The sequence below is a fragment of the Lepus europaeus genome, chromosome 5 (genome assembly GCF_033115175.1).
Source record: "Lepus europaeus isolate LE1 chromosome 5, mLepTim1.pri, whole genome shotgun sequence".
Classification (NCBI taxonomy): Eukaryota; Metazoa; Chordata; class Mammalia; order Lagomorpha; family Leporidae; genus Lepus; species Lepus europaeus.
The window spans coordinates 122,190,257-122,209,939 of record NC_084831.1 but is presented as its reverse complement, the minus strand read 5'-3'; the positions used below and the strand labels follow the sequence as shown (position 1 = coordinate 122,209,939).

At 60.9% G+C, this 19,683-nt stretch overlaps 1 protein-coding gene across 2 annotated transcripts; it reads right to left on the bottom strand.

The window, feature by feature from the left end:
- Nucleotides 1-1,949: 1,949 nt before the first annotated feature.
- NTRK1 (neurotrophic receptor tyrosine kinase 1) lies at nucleotides 1,950-19,461 on the bottom strand. 2 transcript variants are annotated; one of them, XM_062193671.1, is made up of 17 exons: nucleotides 19,250-19,461; nucleotides 16,274-16,345; nucleotides 15,963-16,034; nucleotides 14,248-14,316; nucleotides 13,383-13,528; nucleotides 13,003-13,145; nucleotides 10,701-10,833; nucleotides 8,761-9,087; nucleotides 8,318-8,335; nucleotides 8,103-8,158; nucleotides 7,705-7,807; nucleotides 7,050-7,196; nucleotides 6,516-6,646; nucleotides 6,234-6,406; nucleotides 3,758-3,998; nucleotides 3,393-3,551; nucleotides 1,950-2,135 (listed from the first exon to the last, which is right to left on the bottom strand). In XM_062193671.1, exons 1-17 carry the CDS (start codon nucleotides 19,459-19,461, stop codon nucleotides 1,950-1,952), a joined length of 2,388 nt encoding a protein of 795 aa, XP_062049655.1. The 2 variants fall into 2 exon arrangements, with proteins under 2 accessions (XP_062049655.1, XP_062049654.1); XM_062193670.1 differs by lacking the exon at nucleotides 8,318-8,335.
- Between the last annotated feature and the right edge of the window lie 222 nt (nucleotides 19,462-19,683).

Sequence of the window (19,683 nt, the reverse complement as noted above, 5' to 3'; positions counted from 1 at the left end):
CTGGTCCACACTGCCCAAAGGGGTTGGCGTGCCACGCCCCAGCTCCTCTTCCAGGTGGGTGGAAGCTACCTAGTACCCTCTCCTCGGCTACCCCAGAATCTTCCCTCCCTGTGAAAACCTGGTTCCCAGAACCCCTCACCTTGGCCGCTCGGCTTTTCCAGCAACACTTCTGGCCATGGCGTAAGAGCTTCTGCCGCCCTGATGCTCTTGACCTTGGGAAAGTTCCATAGGCCCTGGCAGCTCCCTTCTGCTGCCTGACCTCCAGCCCCTCTGCTCCAGTGACGGCCCCAATCCTGCTCATGTGGGACAAACCCGACACCCTGAGTCTCCACTCACACGGCTTCCAAGTCTGGAGGTCCCACCCTCTCCTGGCTCCCGGCTCCAAGGGCAGAGGAGGTGAGGGGGATGGGAGTGGAGGTGAGTGGGAAAGCCACCTGAGGAGTCGTGATGTTCTCCAGGACATACCCTGATTCAGCACTGTCCCACCTGTGAGCACTGATAGCATCATCTGCCCCACTGTCTCCACACCCGTCTACACCTGTGTGTGTCGCTGCTTCTCTCTCTCTCTCATTCGCTCACCTGTTGGATCTGATCCCCAATCTCTGCCTCCCTCGCCACACACCCAAGCCTTCTCCTTCCAACCACTCCACCTGCTTTAAGCACCCTCCCTCACAGGGGTGGTGCAGCACCAGCCCTACCCACCCCAGGGCAGGAGAGGAGGGCCATGAACTTGGCCCTTAGGGACCAACTTTCTCCTCCCCCTCAAACCCTACCCCCCCCCCCCCCCCATCAATCAGCCTGCAGCCCTGGGTCAGATCTCCATTAGCACTAAGCAGCCTGGACAAGAGGCAGACACACCAGCGGGCTAGGCCTAGGGGTGATAAGACCCAGATTGAATCAGTGGGGGCGGGGGAGCGGGGCACCCAGGGACATGAGGCAGCCTTGTGATTAGCCCCGAGGAGCTGTGCGGAGCGTGCATTATTGCAGGAGCCGGGCAGGTGATTGGAAGTGATGGGGGTGGTGAGGGTGTGGGGAGCTACCACTTCCTGGCTCTAGCCCTTGGGTTGGGGAAGAGGGAAGCAGGGTCCAGATCCCCCTCCACGAGGGATGGACTGTGGCACCCTTACTGGTCTCTGTGCGGTCAGAAGCCTGGACCACTCAATGAAGGCCTGAGGGGCAGCGAGACCCCACCTACTCCTTTGGGCAGAATGGGACCAGGAGATGGTTCTGTCCTTAGGAAGAAGCCACCTTGCCCAGGACTCACTGGCCTCCACGTGCTAATCTCAAAGCATGCAGGGCCAAGAAAAAGGATGGAGAGGAAGCAACAGGGGGTCCTCCATCCTGCACCTCCCCGGTTCCTCCCCCCCCCACACACACACATACACGCACACACTCACAATCCATTCGTTCTATGGAGTGTGTGCTCAGTCCTGGGCACACCACTACAAGGAAAACCCACCCCACCACCACTTCCATGCTGTCCACCAGGACTTTTCTCTCCCTTCCCTGAAGGTCTAGGGAGCTTGCCAGTGAGGCTGCCTCCCCACCAGGTAAAACAAGTGGCCCCAGGTCCGAGATCTAAACCACAGCCACAGGGTAGGGGTAACAGCTGCAGGGCATAGGGGTAGACAACGAGGGGGAGCTCAAGTGCAGAAAGACCCTCAGAGAGCCACGCCCCTACCTGCGTGCCAAAGCCCCCTCTCCCAGAACGACGTCATCCCAAGAACCGGCAAGAGACACAGCCAAGGGGTAATAAATATAATTGCTATGACAGAACCTTGTCTGGAGAAGCGGAGCCTCCTCTCCACTCCTGGCCCCTGCCTGTCCCCTCCCGCATGCTGAGGGAGCCTTAGATGCTTTGATGACCCTGGGCTGCTGGGAGCTCTGGGGGCTGTTGAGGGCAGGCCCCGGGGGTGCTGGCTACCCCACTCCCAGCCCAGGCCAGCCCCCTAGCCCAGGACGTCCAGGTAGACGGGTGGCGCCTGGGCCAGGGCTTGCAGTCGGGCATGTACATCTTTGATGCTGTGGCGCTGCTGGGGATCCCACTGCCAGCAGCCCTGCATAATGGCGTAGACCTCCGGCGGGCAGGCACGCGGCCGCTCCAGCTCACGTCCCTTCGTGATGCACTCGATCACCTGGGTCGCCAGAGACACGGAGGAGAGGGCACAGAAGAGTGTGGGCAGGACAGCGAGGCCGGCCCTGGCGCCACCCTGCCCTGCGGAGGCCTCCCAAAGCGGCCGTCACAGCTTGTGGGGGTCTCTTGGTGTCTGCTTGAAATGTGCACGGTGAGCCCCAAGGCTGCTTTGTGCCCTGATGCTGGGAAGTGGGAAGGGTTAAGGTTGGACTCCGGGAAGACTGGACTGGGGCCAGTGTTGCCGCCGGGAGGCTAGAATCAGACCCGAAGGAAACTTGCCACTTGGGTTGAGGAAGGGGAGGGGCCACACATTTGTCAAACCCAGCGGCTTAGGGTTGGAGGAGAAGGGAGGAGGAGCAGGGTCCCCAGCCTCTCGGCTCCAGGGGAAAAGTGGAAAATAGAGCGAAACTGCAGTTGAAGGCTTTGGGAATGGCTGGCATGCAACTTAACGTGGACGGTAACCCCCACTTCTTCCCTCTGTGAGAACCAGTCTGAGGGGCCCCAGCTCCTCCAAAAAGAAGCTGCAGCAAGAAAGATCAAAGTCAGACTCCGGGAAGGACGGCTGGAGAAGCTAAGGGATCCGAGGCAGCAGAGAGCCGGTGAGAGAGGGCCTTGCAGTCTCTCCCCCGCTTCCCCCTCCCCATTAGCGAACTTGGGTCACGGGCGGCACTAACTCCAGTGCTCCTCTCAGCGCTTGAGAAAATTAAAATCTATAACCCTCTCCCCCCCGCCCCACCAGCCTCCGGGGACCAGACTGCATTAGGACAAGAAATGGAAACTGACAGCTGTGAGCCAAGGCAGGGTTGGGGGTGCAGCTCTGGGAGACAGAGTACCTGGGACCTGTTCTGGCTGTAGCCAGCCAGCCAGGAGGCTGGCCGAGGAGAGGGGTAATCCTTCTGACAGTCTAACCTCCAGCCTTCCTGCTGCAGAGCCAGGCCCTCTCCCCATGTCTCTCCCTTCCATGCTGATAGTGCCCACCTCCTAGGTCTACAAAACGCAGCTAGGGCTGGGGAGGGGTGGTCCTGAGCTCCAGTTCCAAAGTGCTTTGGGGTTCCCCCAGGGGCTAACAGGGCCCGGGCACAGCACGGTCAGTGAAGGCAAGACAGGCCAGATGGAGAGAAAGAACAGCGTTGCAGCGAGTAGGGAGCATGGTGCCCGCGGCACACTGGGAGGGCGCCCCCTGCAGGCCGCCCCCGGGCAGAGGGAAGGCCGAGCCCCGAGGAGAAGGGAGCGGAGACCGGCAGGGGGCGGGGCTGACCTCGGTGTTGGAGAGCTGGTACCAGGGCTGCTTGCCATAGGTGAAGATCTCCCAGAGCACCACGCCAAAGCTCCACACGTCGCTCTCCGTGCTGAACTTGCGGTAGAGGATGCTCTCGGGCGGCATCCAGCGGATGGGCAGCATGGTGCGGCCTCCCACCTGCCGCGGGGCAAGCTCTGTCACTGCCAGCCCCCCGCCCAGCCAGCCCCCTCCTCCAAACCAGACAGATGTGGCTCTCGGTGACAAGGCCAAGAGGGGAAAACCGCCCGCCACCCTGTAGAGGCCCCAGGGGCCAGGGATGGGAGGGGTTAAAAACCGGGGCCACAGGATCTCAGATCCCATCCCGCCCGGCCGGAGATCCTTACGCGGTAGTAGTCGGTGCTGTAGATATCTCTGCTCATGCCGAAATCACCAATCTTGACCACGAGCCCCTGACCCACCAGGCAGTTGCGAGTGGCCAGATCCCGGTGCACGAAGTGCAGACCGGCCAAGTACACCATCCCCGCGGCCACCTGGCTGGCCACGGCCAGCAGCTGGCCCAGGCGCAGGGGACCTGGGGCCACGTCCTCCCCACCAGCCAGCAGCTTGGCATCAGGCCCATGGGAGCTGTGGAGGGACAGGGAGAAGGGTGGGCTGGGAGAGCAGAACCCCCAGGGGGCTGAGGAAGGGGGTGTGGGGGGGTGCTGGGGGTGGGGAGAGCCTGGGGGTGTGGAAATGGGGCCGGGCTTTGGGCCAGAACAGGTGTGCCCCCCTGCCAGGGCTCCCACAGAGCCAGTCCAGAGACCCCATGCAAGCCTGCCTCTCAGGCAACCCCTGGAGCCCCAACCCCGCTGACCCCTGCCCCTCTTGCCACAGGCACTGCAGCCTCTACCCTGGCCAACTGGGCTCAATAGGTTCCACCGACAGTGGTGCGAGCTGGGAGCCTGACACCAGAGGGTCCTCCTGGACTCCCCTCCCCTCTGCCCTCAGCATGCAGCCCATCTGGCAGGCCCCCTCTTTCCTTCTGGAGCCTCCCAGAATGCCCTTCTCCCCACAGCCCCCACTCCAGGGCATCTCCATTCCCCAATATTCCTCTCCTGGACCTTTGCCAGAGCCCCACTGGCCACCTTCCCCTCCTTCACCGGTCCCAGCTGCTGGTTAGCCATCACCAGGGCCTCTGCCAAGCCCTCAAGCTAAGGTGGACAGCATGATGTAGACAAACAGGCGACAGCGGTGCAGGGGGACGGCCACCTCCCGGACACCAGGGGTGGGGATGGAGGAAGTCAGGGAAGGCTTCCTGGAGAAAAGGACACCCAATGGAGACCCAAATCCCGAGGAAGGGACCAAGTGCGGCACTCAGTGGGGGCCTGGGCAGAGGAGGCCGAAGTGGCTGGGAGGGAGACCAGGGTTACAGGCAAAGGGAACAAAGGCTTGGGGGGAGAAGGAACAGGTGGCCCCCTCCTCGGAGAAGCCCTCCAGACTTGCCCAGGGGCCTTCACGACTCCTGTCTTTGATTCTCCCTTGTTCCAGCCCATGTTTGGGACAGCTTGTCCCAGAGCGAGGCCCTAGATGGCACTATCTCCTGCCTGCCCCATGTCCCCCCAGGGCCCAGCACTGAGTCTGCATCGAGGCTGGCAAGGAGACAGGCACCTCTCTGCCTTCTCATGGCCTGGGTTCCTCCATGCAGCCCCCTGTGTGCGGGCCCTGGTGTCTGGCCTGTACCCCCTCCTCCACCCCCCAAGTCTGCAGGATGAGCTCAGACCCAGGGGTGTCTCCTGGCTCATCTGTGCGGCCTGACTGCGTGCCCCATCACCCCTAGGGGACTGACCGAGGAACACATCCCCCCTTGCCCTCAACTGGATGACCCCCCGGGCTCTTTCTTCTCCAGAACCCCATTCCTGGTGGGAAAAGTGAGAACTACCAGGCCAAGAAACAGCCAAGAAGTGGCAGCTGCCTACCGACATGGCCCACCCTGGCAGGGACTACCTCGTCAGAGCCAGCTCAGGGAGCGTGTGCCCATGACATTGAAGTAGGGGCTCTGCCTGGGGTCACATCTCCCCATCTCCCCCACCCCCCACCCCGGGCCATCTCCTACATGTGTGGCCCTGGGCAAGCCACTTAACCCCTCTAAGCTTCTTCTGTGAAACAGGCACAATTTCTTGAAATTACTAAAATTAATCAACACAAAACCAAAAAAACAAATTTCTGGTCACCTTCTTGAAACTGCCATACATGCTTGGAGACTATGAAAACACAGATTTGGGGGCCGGCATTGTGGCGGAATGGGGTAAGCCACCGCCTGGAATGCTGGCATCCCACTTGAACACCGGTTCGCATCCTGCCTGCTCCACTTCTGATCCAGCTCCCTACTAAAGTGCCTGGGAAAGCAGCAGATGGCCCAAGTGCCTGGGCCCCTGCACCCATGTGGGAGACCCAGAAGAGGGGAGTAAACCAGTAAATGGAAGATCTCTCTCTCTCTCTCTCTCTCTCTCTTCTTTCTCTCCCTCTCTGTAACTCTGCCCTTCATATAAAAATAAAATAAATCTTTAGAAAAAGAAAATATAGATTTGTATTACTGTACAAAATATATACGTGCAAGCACAGAGTCGCAGCAAGAATGAATTATAAAGTACCCACAAAGGATCTGATGAGTGTTATTGCTGTCGCTGTCACCATGGCTACCTAAGGGTCCCACTTCTGCCCCCTCTCCCAGCTCGCCGATCCTCAGGGGCAGGCGCTGTGCCTTTCTCTTCTCTTCCTTCTAGGGGTCCTCCCAGGTTTGATGGCCCAGCGGGGACGTGCGGGCGGGGGAAGCGCAGAGGGTGCTCAGAGCCAGGGGCCCGCGGCGCCAGCGGCTCGTACCGGAGGAAGCGGTTGAGGTCTCCGTGCCGCATGTACTCAAAGACCATGAGCAGCGGGCGGCCCTCGGTGCACACGCCGAAGAAGCGCACGATGTGCTGGTGCCGCAGCATGGTGAGCAGCTCGGCCTCGCGCTGGAAGTCCTGCCGCGCGCTCTCCGACGCCTCCTTCAGCGCCTGGGGGCAGGGGCGGGACTGAGCGGCCCAGCCCCGCCCCGCCACACACCCCCGCTCACACCCCGCCAGTCCTGGGCAGACGCCCGCTGCCTCTAGACCCGGGTCTCACCTTGACTGCCACCAGCGTCTTGTCCTGCTCGGGCAGCAGGTGGTGGCACTCGGCCAGGAAGACCTTCCCAAAGGCGCCCTCGCCCAGCTCCCACTTGAGCACGATGTCCCGCCGTTTAATATGATGGACACCTGGAGGGGGCTGCCGGGTCAGGCAGGGCCCAGGTTGGGGCGGCACCGAGGGAGGGTTGGAGAGGACGCAGGGCCATCAAAGGGGTGGATGGGGACTGAAATCCAGCCTGCACTCTGTCACCAAGCCCCACGTGCTGGTGTGGGGCTGCCTCTGCCCCCAAGAGACACGGTGTGGGCCTTGGGTGGCCCCGGGTAGGGTCTGCAGGTGGGAGTCAGGTTGATCTCCGCCTGGGGAAGATCTGATGTTGCTGGGGAAGGGGTAGGGGAGGTGGGAGGCAGGGAGGGCCTGGAACAGGCAAAGACGATGGCCCAGAGGCCTCTGCTACACACATGCATGTTCTCTCTCTCTCTCTCTCTCTCTCTCACTCTCTGCTCCCATCCTTGACCCAGCATAGCCCCTCACAGGCATCGCTGAAGTACTGTGGGTTCTCAATGATGTGGCCTTGGAGCCCGGAGCCTTTGCCGTCAGTAGGGGACAGAGAGCTGCCACCCAATGTCATGAAATGCAGGGACATGGCCAGTCCATCTTCTGGAGCCAGCACCGCAGGCCCTGGGGAAGAGACACAGCCGGGTGGAGGGGTCACAGCCCAGGTGCAGACCTGGGCCCTCACCCACCTTGTTGGCAGGGTGAGAGGACACCCCCAGCTCCTAACTGGCCTGAGACAGACAGCGGAGCTAGGGAGCAAGTCGGCGGGCAGGGGGAGGGGCGGCATCGCAGCCTCTCTTCTGTCTGGCTCCTGTCCAACCCCTGGCCCCATGGGCACCAAAGAACTCCCCCACTGCCACCCCCCCACCGAGCCCAGGCCTCCCAGACCCACTTAGTGCTTGAGTGCGATCCAGCCGCCAATTAGCAGCTGCTCCCTACGAAACTACGGCGGCACCAGCCCCGCCACACACACACTCACATCCACGGGCCCCACAGCCAGGCCCTCGCCTCTACCCCAAACACACCCCCTGGAACGCCACATGCGCAGAGACAGACAGAGGCCTGAGCCAGCAGGAGACAAAGCCTGTAGGACAGACAGACAGACAGACAGCCCTCAGCAGCCCCAACTCACGGTTGATCCCAAACTTGTTTCTCCGTCCACATTTGTTGAGGACAAGGAGCAGCGTGGAAAGGAAAAGGCAGGCAAAGACAGCCAGGCCCACAGCCACGGAGACCTGGGGGCGGGGAGGGGAGCTCCAGGGCCTGCCGCACTCCAGGGCGCACCCCTGCCCCCAGTTAACCCCTTTTCCATCCTGCATAGGAGCGCAGAGCCAAGACCACCACTCCCCGCCCCCAACTACACACCACCTGCCTCCACCTCCCCCGGGGACACAGGCCTGGCTGTGAAGGTGGCTGGCAGAGCTCAGGCCAGACCACAGGTGACCTCTCTGCTCTGGCCAGAAGGGGCCTGCGGCTGCTCCTCAGCCTCCCGACCCCGTGTCCTAGGCCAGCAGCCACCGCCGTGCTCACCCCAAAAGGCGTTTCGTCCTTTTTCTCCACCGGGTCTCCAGAGGTGCTGTTGGCGTCTGTGAGGACACCGGGCAGGAAGGGGGCACCTTGGCACACGCCATGTCCCTTCCAGCAACTCCCCACCCTGTCCCAGAGCGCCTCTCTGACCCAGCCTCAGCTCCAGGGATCACACGGCACCTGCCCTCCCCCCCGCCCCCCGGGCCTGGGCTACTCACCCACTGGCGAGAAGGAAACTGCAGCAGGAGGACAGGAGAGAAAGCAGTCAGATGGAGGAGGACAGCAGTGAGCCCCCACCCCACCCCTGGGACTCCACCCTGCGTGGGGTGCGGGTGGGGCTACTGGGCCTCAAGGGAGAAGGTCCAGGTAGTCCTTTTGCGGCTGAGCCATGGCTGCCTGGTGGCTCTCTCTGCAGCCCACCCAAGTGGAGGGACCGGCTCAGGGCCTCCGGAGCAGCTCAACACTTCTTTGGGGTACTAGCTATGGCAAGCCCTGGCATGGGGGAGGGGCAAGGAGGCCAGCATAGAGCTGGACACCAGGACTCCAGGCTCCTTTCTCTGGGACCAGGCACTCCAACTTCCAAGGTCAGGGTCATAGCCCTGGACACCTGGATCTCCACCCCCGATGGCGTCCAGGAATGGGGTCAGGGTGACTCTTGTACCAGGGATGGGGTCCTCAGGGTTGAACTCGAAAGGGTTGTCCATGAAGGCAGCCATGATGGAGGCAGCGGCCTGGCCCGAGGGGTTGGTGGCCAGCAGCGTGTAGTTGCCATTGTTGACGTGGGTGGGCTGGTTGAGGCGCAGGCAGCCGTGCCGCATGGTCTCATTGGCTGCTGGCTCCAGGAACTCGGTGAAGATGAAGCTGGTCTCGTTGAGCACGGAGCCGTTGAAGAGCCAGTGCAGGGAGGGGGCCGGCTGGCCATCCACGGAGAAGGGGATGCACCAGTGGTGCATCTCCACCGCCATGTGCAGCTGCACGCTGGCCGGGACTGTGGGCGGAGAGCGCATGGTGGGATGCGGGGGCCAGCAGGAGGGGGCCCACCACCGGCCTGCAGAGTCCTGGGGCAGGCGGGGTAGAACCGGAAGTCAAAGGGCCCAAGGGAAGCCGGTGGGCAGGCCCTAAGAAACTCACAAGGAGCAAGGTCTGGAAGAGGTTCACAGTAAGTGCCCAGTGACTCTGGCAGAGGAGGGAAAAATTCTGAGAGTTGAATGCCTTTGGTGAGAGCTTTATACATATAAATGTATATATATATGTATACATGTATACACACACAGTTTGAAAACTTCTTGAAAAAAGTTTGAAATAGACTCAAACTGGAAAAAGCAAAGGCCCTTCAGTAATAGAAAACAACACGAATGTGTGCATAAACCTAAGTTTACACTGGAATTCCAGCCACAATGGAATATTACTCAGCAGTGAGCCAAATGAACCATTATTCTCATCAGGGATGAATTTTACAAAGACAAAAGATGATGGCATTCCCATGCGAGTATAATGGAGCTGAGAAATTGCCTGTCACCTGGATTTGGGCTGGACTTTTCTGTATTTAGATCTGGGCGTTCCCTTTGTGTCACAACCGTCCACAGTGTTCAGGACAGTCGCACGCTGTACAGCATTGCAGCCTAGGTCTGTAGCAGGCTACACCTCCCCGGCTTGAGCAAGCATCTAGGATGTTCACACAATGGCAATCACGGAACAGTGTGTCTCTCAGAAGGCGTCCCACACATTCCTCAGGTGTTGGTGGTGATGCCGCTGTAGACACACCTGCTGCACTGCCTGCCCTGTAGAAGCCCAGCTCACAGGCTCGCCCACACCAGGTGTGGAGTGCGCTGGCCCACCCAGGCTGCTGTGAGTCCCCCCTGTGACATTCAGGTGACAACGAAATCCCCTAACGACGACGCAGCTCTCAGGCTGCGCCCCCCACCCCGCCCTGTCATTAAGCAACACGGGACTGTTATAATTCCGCTTACGGAATGTACAGCAGGGGAAACTAAGCTGAACTCAAAGGGAAGCGTACGTGAGTACGACTAGTCTGAAAGGCAAGCAAACGGTCATCGCCCAAACCCGGGGGCGGTCAGAGCAAGGCCGGGGCTTTCGGAAGGCGAGGGGCACCTCCCGGCGCGCTGGCCAGGTCGCTACTGTTTTCTGCGCAGATTTCATGTGCATTTCTGACCCATTTCACAAGAGACGAGAAATGAATGATTCAGAGTAGAAGATCGAAGACAATTTGCTGACAGACTTACAGAAATTAGGCAGCGGGCCTAAAAAGGAACTCAGGAGGGGAGTTGCCTCTTCTAAGGCCTCAGGAGGGGCTGGCATGGAGGGCTTTGGGGCAGTGGGAGCGGCCAGGCAGCTGGCGCGGAGGGCCTCAGGTAGCGAGGTTTGGGCAGGGGGCCAGAAAGAAATCTATCTCGCCCCTCTGGCCCTGACGAGCCCCCAGGACTGTCCCCAAAGGATCGGGTTTTCATGGGAATCTGGAAACAGCTGGGAAGAGCAGCTGTGGAGATCCACATCCCACCCTTTCCTCCAGGCCCCAACCCACATCCTCTTCTGGGGGAAGAAGGGTGGGGGTGGGGCTCAGGGACTGCCATCGGAACTCACAGGAGACGTTGACCTGAACGGAGACCTCGGTCCGGCCCACATCATTCTCCGCCCAGCAGGTCACGTTCTTCCTGTTAAGGTCACTGGTGACATTGGCCAGAGTCAGCCTCAGGGTGGGCAGATCCTCAGATTTCTGGATCTAGAAAGAGAGGGGGAAATTGGGATGCATTTCGGCAGGCTTGGGGCTGGGGCCCCTCTAGCTCCGGATGGAAGGGAGACGAGGCAGGGGGAGAGGGACGAGGGGAGTAATGGAGTGATGATACCAGAGAACAAGCTTCCTCCTTCAGAGCTTGTCCCCAGACTCTCTCCTGGGTCCCAAACGTGACCCATAACCTCGACATAGGCACAAAATACCCTAGGCCAAAACTCAAACCTCCAGCCACCCGAGCAGCGAGAGTGGCGTGGCAAAGCCCAAACACCCAACTCAAAGCACAGCTCCTTGGCAGCCCGCTAGAACCTCGCCAGCTACTCGTTCTGGCTTCACACAGCTCTGTTCTAACACACTTGGACTCAGAGACAGAGAGATGCTGCTGATAGCAGGGCACCGGCAGACGAAGCCAGGGGCCAGGTGACAGAGGCCACGTGTCTCGATTCTGAATCATAGTCAGGACATGGAATCAGGTTCAGTCTCTTCCTAGAAACCGCGATGAGTCATGCGCAAGGTATACAACCCTAAGCCGATGCTCCATCTTGCTGAGCCCTTCGGGCCGTGCCCCCTCTTCCAGGCACCCTGGGGTCTGACCTCCCAACAGCTCTCCCCCATGTGCTGCTCTGCCATCCCTTACTCTCCTAACAGGGTGGGGGAGAGACAGGCAGCCTCTTGTCCTCTCCACACAGTTAGGGTGTGGCTTTTCTGTAGGAAATTTCTAGAAAATGCAGGTGTTGGGACTGGCGCTGTGGTGTAGCCGGTAAAGCCTCCGCCTACAGTACCGGCATCCCATTTGGATGCCAGTTCGAGACCCGGCTGCTCCACTTCCTATCCAGCTCTCTGCTATGGCCTGGGAAAGCAGTGGAAGATGGCCCACGTCCTTGGGCCCCTGCACCCGCATGGGAGACGCAGAAGAAGCTCCTGGCTCCTGGCTTCAGATCAGCTCAGCTCCATTGCGGCCATCTGGGGAGTGAACCATCTGATGGAAGACCTCTCTCTCTGCCTCTCCTTCTCTCTCTGTGTAACTCTGACTTTCAAATAAATAAATAAATCTTTAAAAAAAAAAAAAAAGGAAAAGAAAAGAAAATGCAGGCATTAGGAAACATGCAAATCTCCCTAAGAGAAAACAAAACCCTGGCATCTCCTCAGAGTTGATCTACGAGTAGGCTTGGCCTCTGCCTTGTCCCGTTCCCATCACTCTAGTGGCCTTGACCTCTGGACGAGGAAGTCTGCCTGGGGCTCCTTTGAATGTCCGGCCCCCAGGCTCAGTGCTCCAGTGCTTCCTTCTTCTACACCGCACCAGGGCCTCCAGCAATTCTGGGGTTGGTTCCCCTCCAAAAGTGAGGGCCTCCGGACTGAAGGCCTCACTCTCTGCCCCACCGGCCCGTGCCCCTGCTCCCTGTGTTGCCACCCAGGTGAGGCCAGTTTTCTTGGTGGGCAGAGCCCCTCGTCAGCCTCTGCTGGCCTTGTCCACAAACTGGGGGGCGACTCCTGGCTGCCCATCACCAGTCTCAGGACAATGGGCAGGGCTCGGGAAGGTGCCCAAAGGCGCATCTGGGTGCCAGAGAAAGAGGCCAGAGGATGCCCAGGGGCAGGCAGGACATCAGAAGGCCGTCATGTCCACCTCGGTCTACAGATAAGAAAACCAGAGTGCAGGCAGACTTCTCTGAGAGCCACTCCAAGAATTAATTAGCGAGACAGCTGGGACCAGACCTGTGCCTGCTTCGCTAAGATGCTCATCACAAGGATGCTTCTTCCAGAATCTTCAGAGAAAAAAAAACCACTCCAACAGACCCCAAGAACTCCCCCTGAGCCACAGATACTGCCCCCTCCCTGGGCCTCAGCCTCCTTATCTGGAAGGGGGTGGGCTGTGGGTCCCTCTCGGCTCCAGCCCAGGGGCCTGGGGCTCTCTTGCACCAGCAGTCTTCCCAGACAGGGGCCTAGGTTCTGAGACACCCAGCAGAGCTTGGGGATCCTGAGATACCCATGCGCCCTGGGCTTCCCCCAGCATGCACCTGAGCCCAGGGGCCCCCACCATCTCCATCCATCTCCCACGCCTGGTGCTCTCCTCTCCGTGGTCTCCTTCCCTCTGGGCCCCGTGCCCTGTCCCAGCCTCCTGGGTGAGAGGGGCCGGGAGGCTGAAGGGCTTCTCACCATCACTGTGGCCAGCTCCTCCAGCTCCGTGAGGCTCCAGCCAGCTTTCTCCAGGCCCTGCCCCTCCACCTGGCACTGCAGGAACACACTGTCCCCTACGTCCACCGAGCCATTGGGCATCTGGACCTTCAGCGTGGGCACACCTGGCACCAGGATGCCCAAGGGGGGTTAGAGCTGGGAGTGACCCTTGAACACCACCCCCAGCCAGGCTCCTGCCCCGTCCTCCTCCATGACCCTGAGCCCCAGCAACACCCCCTCCCTTAGTTGCCCTGAGCCCTCGGCCATGCTGTTCCCCAGCTCCCTTCAGTGCTTGCTCAGTGTCCCCGCCCCACACAGGGAGCTCTCTCTCCACGCCCCCTTACGCCACATCCAGCACCTACCGCAGCTGGCGTTGGGCATGAGGGCAAGGGGCTCTGACTCGGAGCACCGCAGCTTCTGTTCCTGCACGCCGGCCAGCCCCTCCTCCTCCCAGCGCTGCAGCCAGCGCAGGGCACAGGAGCAGCGCAGAGAGTTCCCCGACAGGACCCTGGTGGGGGTGGGGGGGGTTGAGTACCACGTCAGAGAACGGGCAGGAGTTGGGCCCGAGGAGCCACAGGGACCGAAGGACCTAGGATAAGAGGGAGCTGCCCGGGGCAGAGAGGAAGGCTGGGGACACTGGAGCAGGGGGCTCCCCTGGAAGACCCCAGCAGCAAGATGTCATTAAAAGAAATAGGGTGCAGAAGGTCACAGCCAGCCAATGGCAGGGCTGCCTGGGGCTCCCCTACCCCGGGGCCCCAGGGGCTGACAAGCTAGGGAAGAGCTCTCAGTACAGTGACAAGGAGGGAAGGGCATAGCTTCCAGAGGATCCCAGAGACCCTCAGTGCCCACCACATACTCACAGACCACTGCTGTCCCACCCATCCCAGGTGTACAGTGCCCAGGCACATGGGCCCATGTGCCTCTGTGCGCACCCAGAGAGCCTGCGGTCGGCTCTGCACAAGCCCCGAGCATGGTGCCGACCCACAGAGGACTGGTGGTCCAGGCCAGCTCCTCGCTCCGCCCCACGCTCCAAGGACAGAAGCCCCTCGGTGGGGGAGGAGGATCACGAGCATACACCGTCCTCAGACTCAGCTCACAAACCAGGGTCCCCAGAGAGGCCCCCCAGCCCACTCCTGCCCCTGCACAGTGACACAGCGACATAGCCCAGCACAGAGACACAGTGCACGCAGGTGCACACACACACACACAAGCAAGCCCCGCACTCACAGTTCCTGTAAAGGGAGGCCCTGCACGGTTTTCCAGGAGAGAGACTCCAGAGCATTAAAGGAGAGATTCCTGTGGGAGTTGACAGGGACCCCGTGAGCGACCCGACCTCACTGTGACCCAGCGGGAGGGGAGGGGCTGAGGAGACGTTGGCAGCTGGCTCCTCCTCCCCAACCCAGCCACCAGATCCAGCCCTGGGACAACAAGGGTTAACCCCACTTAACCCCCTCCTCAGACCCCAGAGAGGGAGATCTAAGGCAACAGCCGCTCCTCCCCCAGCCTTTGGTCCCAGCTGGCAAAGTGCTGAGGCCACAGCTGGGGGAAGGGGCTCCATCTGTACTCCCTGCCCCACAGAGCCCAGGAAGGGCCGGGGGTGGGGGCGGCCCGAGGTTCCACACTCCTCTGCCCAGCAACTGAGGACAAGGGTCTCAACGGACTTCCTATACCCCCTCCTGCCCTTCCTCAGGGACTAAGGACAAGCAGGAAAGGACCCGGGCTCCCAGCTGCCCAGTTGGAGAGGTGGAGAGAGTGAGCCTGCAAGGGGTCTGCTCCAGGTCATGGCTGGGAGCGGGGGCTTGGTTTGGGAGCCCCAGTGCTCTGGGCCCTATACTAGGCCACAGCGTCGGAGACCCCTGAGGAGCTGCCTGGACCCTTCCTCTTGCCCATTTGTTTTTTTGTTTGTTTGTTTGTTTTTGTTTTTGTTTTGTTTTGTTTTAGATTTAAAAAGATATATTAGAGTCAAAGACTTCCAGCCAGAGTGGCATGGAGGGGGACTTCCAAAAGAGGAAAAAACCCAAAAGGCCCCGTAGTATTCAGGTTTTTAAGTACAATCTTGGAGACCAAACTGTCAATCAACAAGGTGGAGATAAACTCAACAAGAGACCTGGTTTACAATTCTCCATCCTGTGAGCTTCGTCCTGCCACTTCCAGCTGTGTGACTTCAGCTCGGAAACTGACCCTCTCTGATGCCGAGAATCCTCCTCTCTAAAAGGAGCCACCGACGGCACCTCTCTAGCCAGGTGGGTTGAGAAAGTTCAAGGACGTATGTGGTGACATGGCACTGGGCACACATTAGCCGAAGCCCTGGTATACACTTGGTGATGTTTCGCTTTTTCTCTTCCCTTACTTATTGTTGAATCACAACACAGCTCCATGAATGGCCCGAGCCATGCATCCCATCTCTGCCTGCTCGTGGTAGGGCCAGCGGAGCTGACCTCCTGCCCTGGGGAGCCCAGGGAGGGACAGGTAGCTGCCCATGGCATGCCCTTCTGCGTCCTCCAAGGAGGGGTCCCTGCCACTCCCAGCAGGGGGCGGTGACCATGGCCAATCTGACACCCCCATTCCCAAGAGCCCAGCTGATGATTCGCCACCAGAGAGGGGTAGGAGACAGCGCTGCAGCCAGAACCCAGAAGTCCTGCCCCTGCCCCTTGCTCCCTTGGGACTGGTGTGGGTCTGAACCCTGGACAGAGCCTGGCAGGCACCCCTGCAACGTGAGGGCTGGAAATGAGACAGCAAGAAGAACTTCCAGCTGGCAGGAGCAGCTGAGAACACTGACAACCCTGAAGCCCTTGAGAAGCCCCAGGGGAGAGGGGCGCACATCTCCCTGCCCAGGCTGGGGTCTGCCTCAGAACAGCCCCCTGGGGAGGGCCAGACCCATTATCGGCCCAAGTCTGGGTGCCTCCCACCCCCACCCCCACAGCCCAGCCCCAGCCACTCACAGGCGACTCAGCCGGGGAGTGAAGCGGAAGGCATCTGTCGCCACGGATCGGAGGCCACTGTTCACGATGGTGCTGGGGGGCGCGGGAGGATCGGCCCTCAGGCCTCAGTTGTCCCAGCCCCCAAGTCCCCAGTGGTGAGCCCTGGACCCCTTCCCACCCTGTCCTGCCCCCCCCCCCAGCTACCCTGGATCTCTCAGACCCTGAGCTTCCTCAGCCGCGCCCACCCTTCGGGCCACAGCCTGAGCCCTCCCTGACCCCTGGTGCCCCAGCCCCGTGCTGAGCCCACGTCCGCACAGTCCTGAGCCTCTCACAGGTTTCTCAGCTCCCGCAGGCCCCTCAGGTCACCGAGCGTCAGATGCTGCAGGTTCTGGTTCTCCAGGTAGCTGCGGGGAGAGGGAGGGGCGTCACAGGGGCAGGCGGCCCCATGCCCACCATCCACCTCCCTCCCTACCATGCACATACACATGCCCCCGCTCACACACAGACCAGCTCGCACAGGTACACAGGCACATACATGCACATGTGCACCCATATGCACACAGACAGAGCTCCTCACGTGCCACACACAAACACATGTGTGCAGGAACACAGATGCACACACATGCATGCTCACACATGGAGCTATGTGCAGGCAAAACTCATGTGTCCCATGTGCGTGCCTTCACACACATGGGAGTGTATGCACACGCATTCACAAACAACATGAGCGCATGCTCAGCGGGGCATTCTGCTTTCATTCCAGACCTCCCCTGCGTGTGCGCAACAATGGGGGTCATGCTGAAACACCTGCTTCCACAAGGGGCTGGGCTCAGCCCTGCCACTGCCCCACCCAGCACGGAGGAGAGACCCTGTGTTCCTGCAAGTGTGCGCTCCAATCACACCTGCCCAGGGCCCACTCATACCACTACATGCACACACACACATGCACACACTCCACCTTCTCCACCCCCTCAAAGCCTCTGGCCCCTTCCCACACTCAAGCATCCACCCCTTCCTCCCTCCACCCCTGCCCATTGGGCAGAGCAAGCAAGAAGCATAGAAGCTGTCAGGCATGGACCCCCTGGGCCCCTCCCTGCCCCAGGAGGGGCCCAGGCATGAGGAGAAGGGGAATGAGAGACTGGAGTGGGAGTGAACTGGCTGGCTCACATGGCGAGAGAGGGATGGGAAGGGAAGGCAGAAAAACAAAGAGGGCAAGACAGAAACAGAGACAGCGAGAAAGAGAAGCTGATAGGGGGAGACTGGGGGGGGGGGGAGAAAGACAGATAAGGAAAGGGAGACAGAGTCAGAGAGATAAGGACAAAGAGGCAGAGAAGGCCAGATAGGAAGACAGAAAAGAAAGCAGAGCAAGCAGGCACCTGGGCTGGGGGCTGGCGGGAGCCCTGGGCCCAGCAGCTTCTGCACCCAGTACGCCAGGAAGGTCCTGAGCATCCTGAGCACGGAGCTATTCTGCAAGTTGCACATCAGTGTGTCCCTCACATGGGCACCCGGGGGGCCCTGACTCACTGCCACTTCTCAGAATGCTCCCACCCTACCTCTTACTTTTCCTAAGTAAGGACCAAATAAAGGAACCAAAACTAGCTTCTTCCTCCTCCCAGCCCCCCTTCCCAGCCTTGGTCCCAAGAGGACAGGCAGGAATCAGGTCCTCCGTGCCCTGAGGCTCAGGGAGCAACCTCTAGAGACCCAGAAGGAGGGCAGCTCCTGGTCCTCTCCACCCTACGGCACCTGACCACAGGGTTTCAGGCTGCAGGGGCCGGGGAGCTGGGAAGCAGCGGTGGCCGGCTGGGTGTGTGCAGGCTGTCAGGCAGTTTGCACAAGGCTGCCTCAAGGCTGCCCCATTCGTTTGGATTCGTAATCAATCTGTCTATTCGAGTCCATTATCTCCTCGTTAGCTCTGAGGGTGAGGGAGGAGGGAGGGGGCTGCTGGTCCACCCAGGGGGACATCTCAGCTCACCCCCTGCATGCCTCCTAGTCCCGGCCCTGGACTGTCCACCCCTTCCCCCAGGCGTCGATTCTTCTTGGGGCTTGGACGGGCACTGGGAGATGAGAGCAGTGACAGGGAACCGGGGCCCCGCTGGGACGCCTGGGGCGATGACTGGACAGGGTTGAGGCCTCAGGTCCCCTCCCAGCATGCAGAGACCTAGGCCCAGACCAAGACAAGGCCATCTCCTCTGCTCCTAGCCTCCCCAGGGCCATTAGAGAGAGCTATTGAGTACCTTCCCGTTAATTACCACGAGATGCCCGAGCAAGTCCGTGCCAATTATTGCAGGCTGCTCAAGTAACTTCCAGACAGTGGTGGTAGTCCCCGCCTCGGACACCTTCCAGCCCCTCCCTGCACAAGGCCAGGCTCCCTTGTCCACCTTCTCAGCCCCAGGCCACAGGAGCAGGATTTTTCTAGCAGCTTGTCCCTGCTGCCAGGAGTCCTGCTGGCAATGCTTGAGTATTTTCCAGCCACTGTTCTGCGATGCTTCAGTACCTCGGGGCCAGTTATTACGGCATACTCCCATAGGTTTCCCCAGCCGCTAGAAACTAGCAGAGTATTTGGTAGCAAATGGCTGCAGGATATCTGAGCAGTGCAAAACGCTGCAGATGCCCCTGGGCTGCGGGCAGCAAAGGGAGCAGGCAGAGGGGGCTGGGCGGGGGGCTCTTAGCAAAGGCCTGACTCTGCCCCAAGTCGAGACAAGGATGGAAAGGGAGATGGTTTGGGGGGGGGGGGGGCGACTGGAGAAGCCAGGAGGGATCCCATTCCCACATCCAACCCAAGGCATCCTGGATTCAAGGGATGGTGGAAACCGGGAGAGGAGCCACTAGGTTCCGCCAATCCCAGCTCAATTCCCAGTCCCAGGGCAAGAGCCTGGAGGGCCCGGTCATGACAAGGGCGTGGGGGCTAGCATGCCCCCTAGAAAAGGGAAAGATGGTAGGGGTGCCAGACTGAGAGCGTCTCCGCGACCAATCCCCCGCCTCCAATGGAGCAGAGCTCGGGCTCCTGGCTGAGCTCCAGAAAGTGCCGTAAGATAGTGGGCTCTCTCAGACCTGGTCCACGGAAAATGCGCTCGCTCTCCCCGAACCTGGCGCCCCAGCTGCCCTGAGCCCTAGGCGGCAGCCAGGTAGTGACGGCGGGGCTAGCAGGGGCGGCGGCGGCGGCGAAGGACCGCCGAGACCCCGCCAAAAGACACGCAGGGCCAGCCTCCCGCCGCGCCTGACCCAGCAGGCAGGCGGTGAGTCCGCGCCCTCGGGGCTCGGCGACGCCCGCCCGTCCCCGCGCGCCCCCTCGCCCGCCGGACACTCACAGCTCTGTCAAGTTCTCGATGCCCGGCAGGTGGCGGAGCCTGTCCAGGGCTCCAGGACGGGTGCAGAGCAGCCCCGAGGGGCCGCGGGGGCAACAGACTTCGGGGCAGAGCGCGGCACCTGCGGACGCCAGCATCAGCCACGCCAGCAGGGTGCCCGGCCCCGTCGCCTGGCTGTGCCAGCCGAGCTGCCAGCGCCGTCCGCCTCGCAGCATCGCGGCGGCGCTCGCCTTACCCCGGCCCGGCCGCCGTCTGTGAGCTCCCAGCTGCGGCTGCCGGGCCTCCCCGCACATGTGCGCGGGGCGGTGTTAAAGACCCAGCCGCCAGGAAAGGGCGGAGCCAGCGGCCCCCGCCCGGCCCCGCCCCGCCCCTTCTCTCCAACTCCCGCACCTCCGCCGCCTCGGCGTTCGGGAGCCCGCAGCGCCAGCCTTGTAGCC

What these genes read in the sequence shown, in the direction of transcription:
- NTRK1 (XM_062193671.1), bottom strand. Translation starts at nt 19,461, where the DNA reads ATGCTGCGAGGCGGACGGCGCTGGCAGCTCGGCTGGCACAGCCAGGCG. An exon ending in AGGAGCTGGCCACAGTGATG is followed by an intron (nt 10,834 to 13,002) that starts GTGAGAAGCCCT and finishes TTCTAGATCCAG; the next exon opens with AAATCTGAGGATCTGCCCAC. An exon ending in AAACAAGTTTGGGATCAACC is followed by an intron (nt 7,197 to 7,704) that starts GTGAGTTGGGGC and finishes TCTCTTCCCCAG; the next exon opens with GGCCTGCGGTGCTGGCTCCA.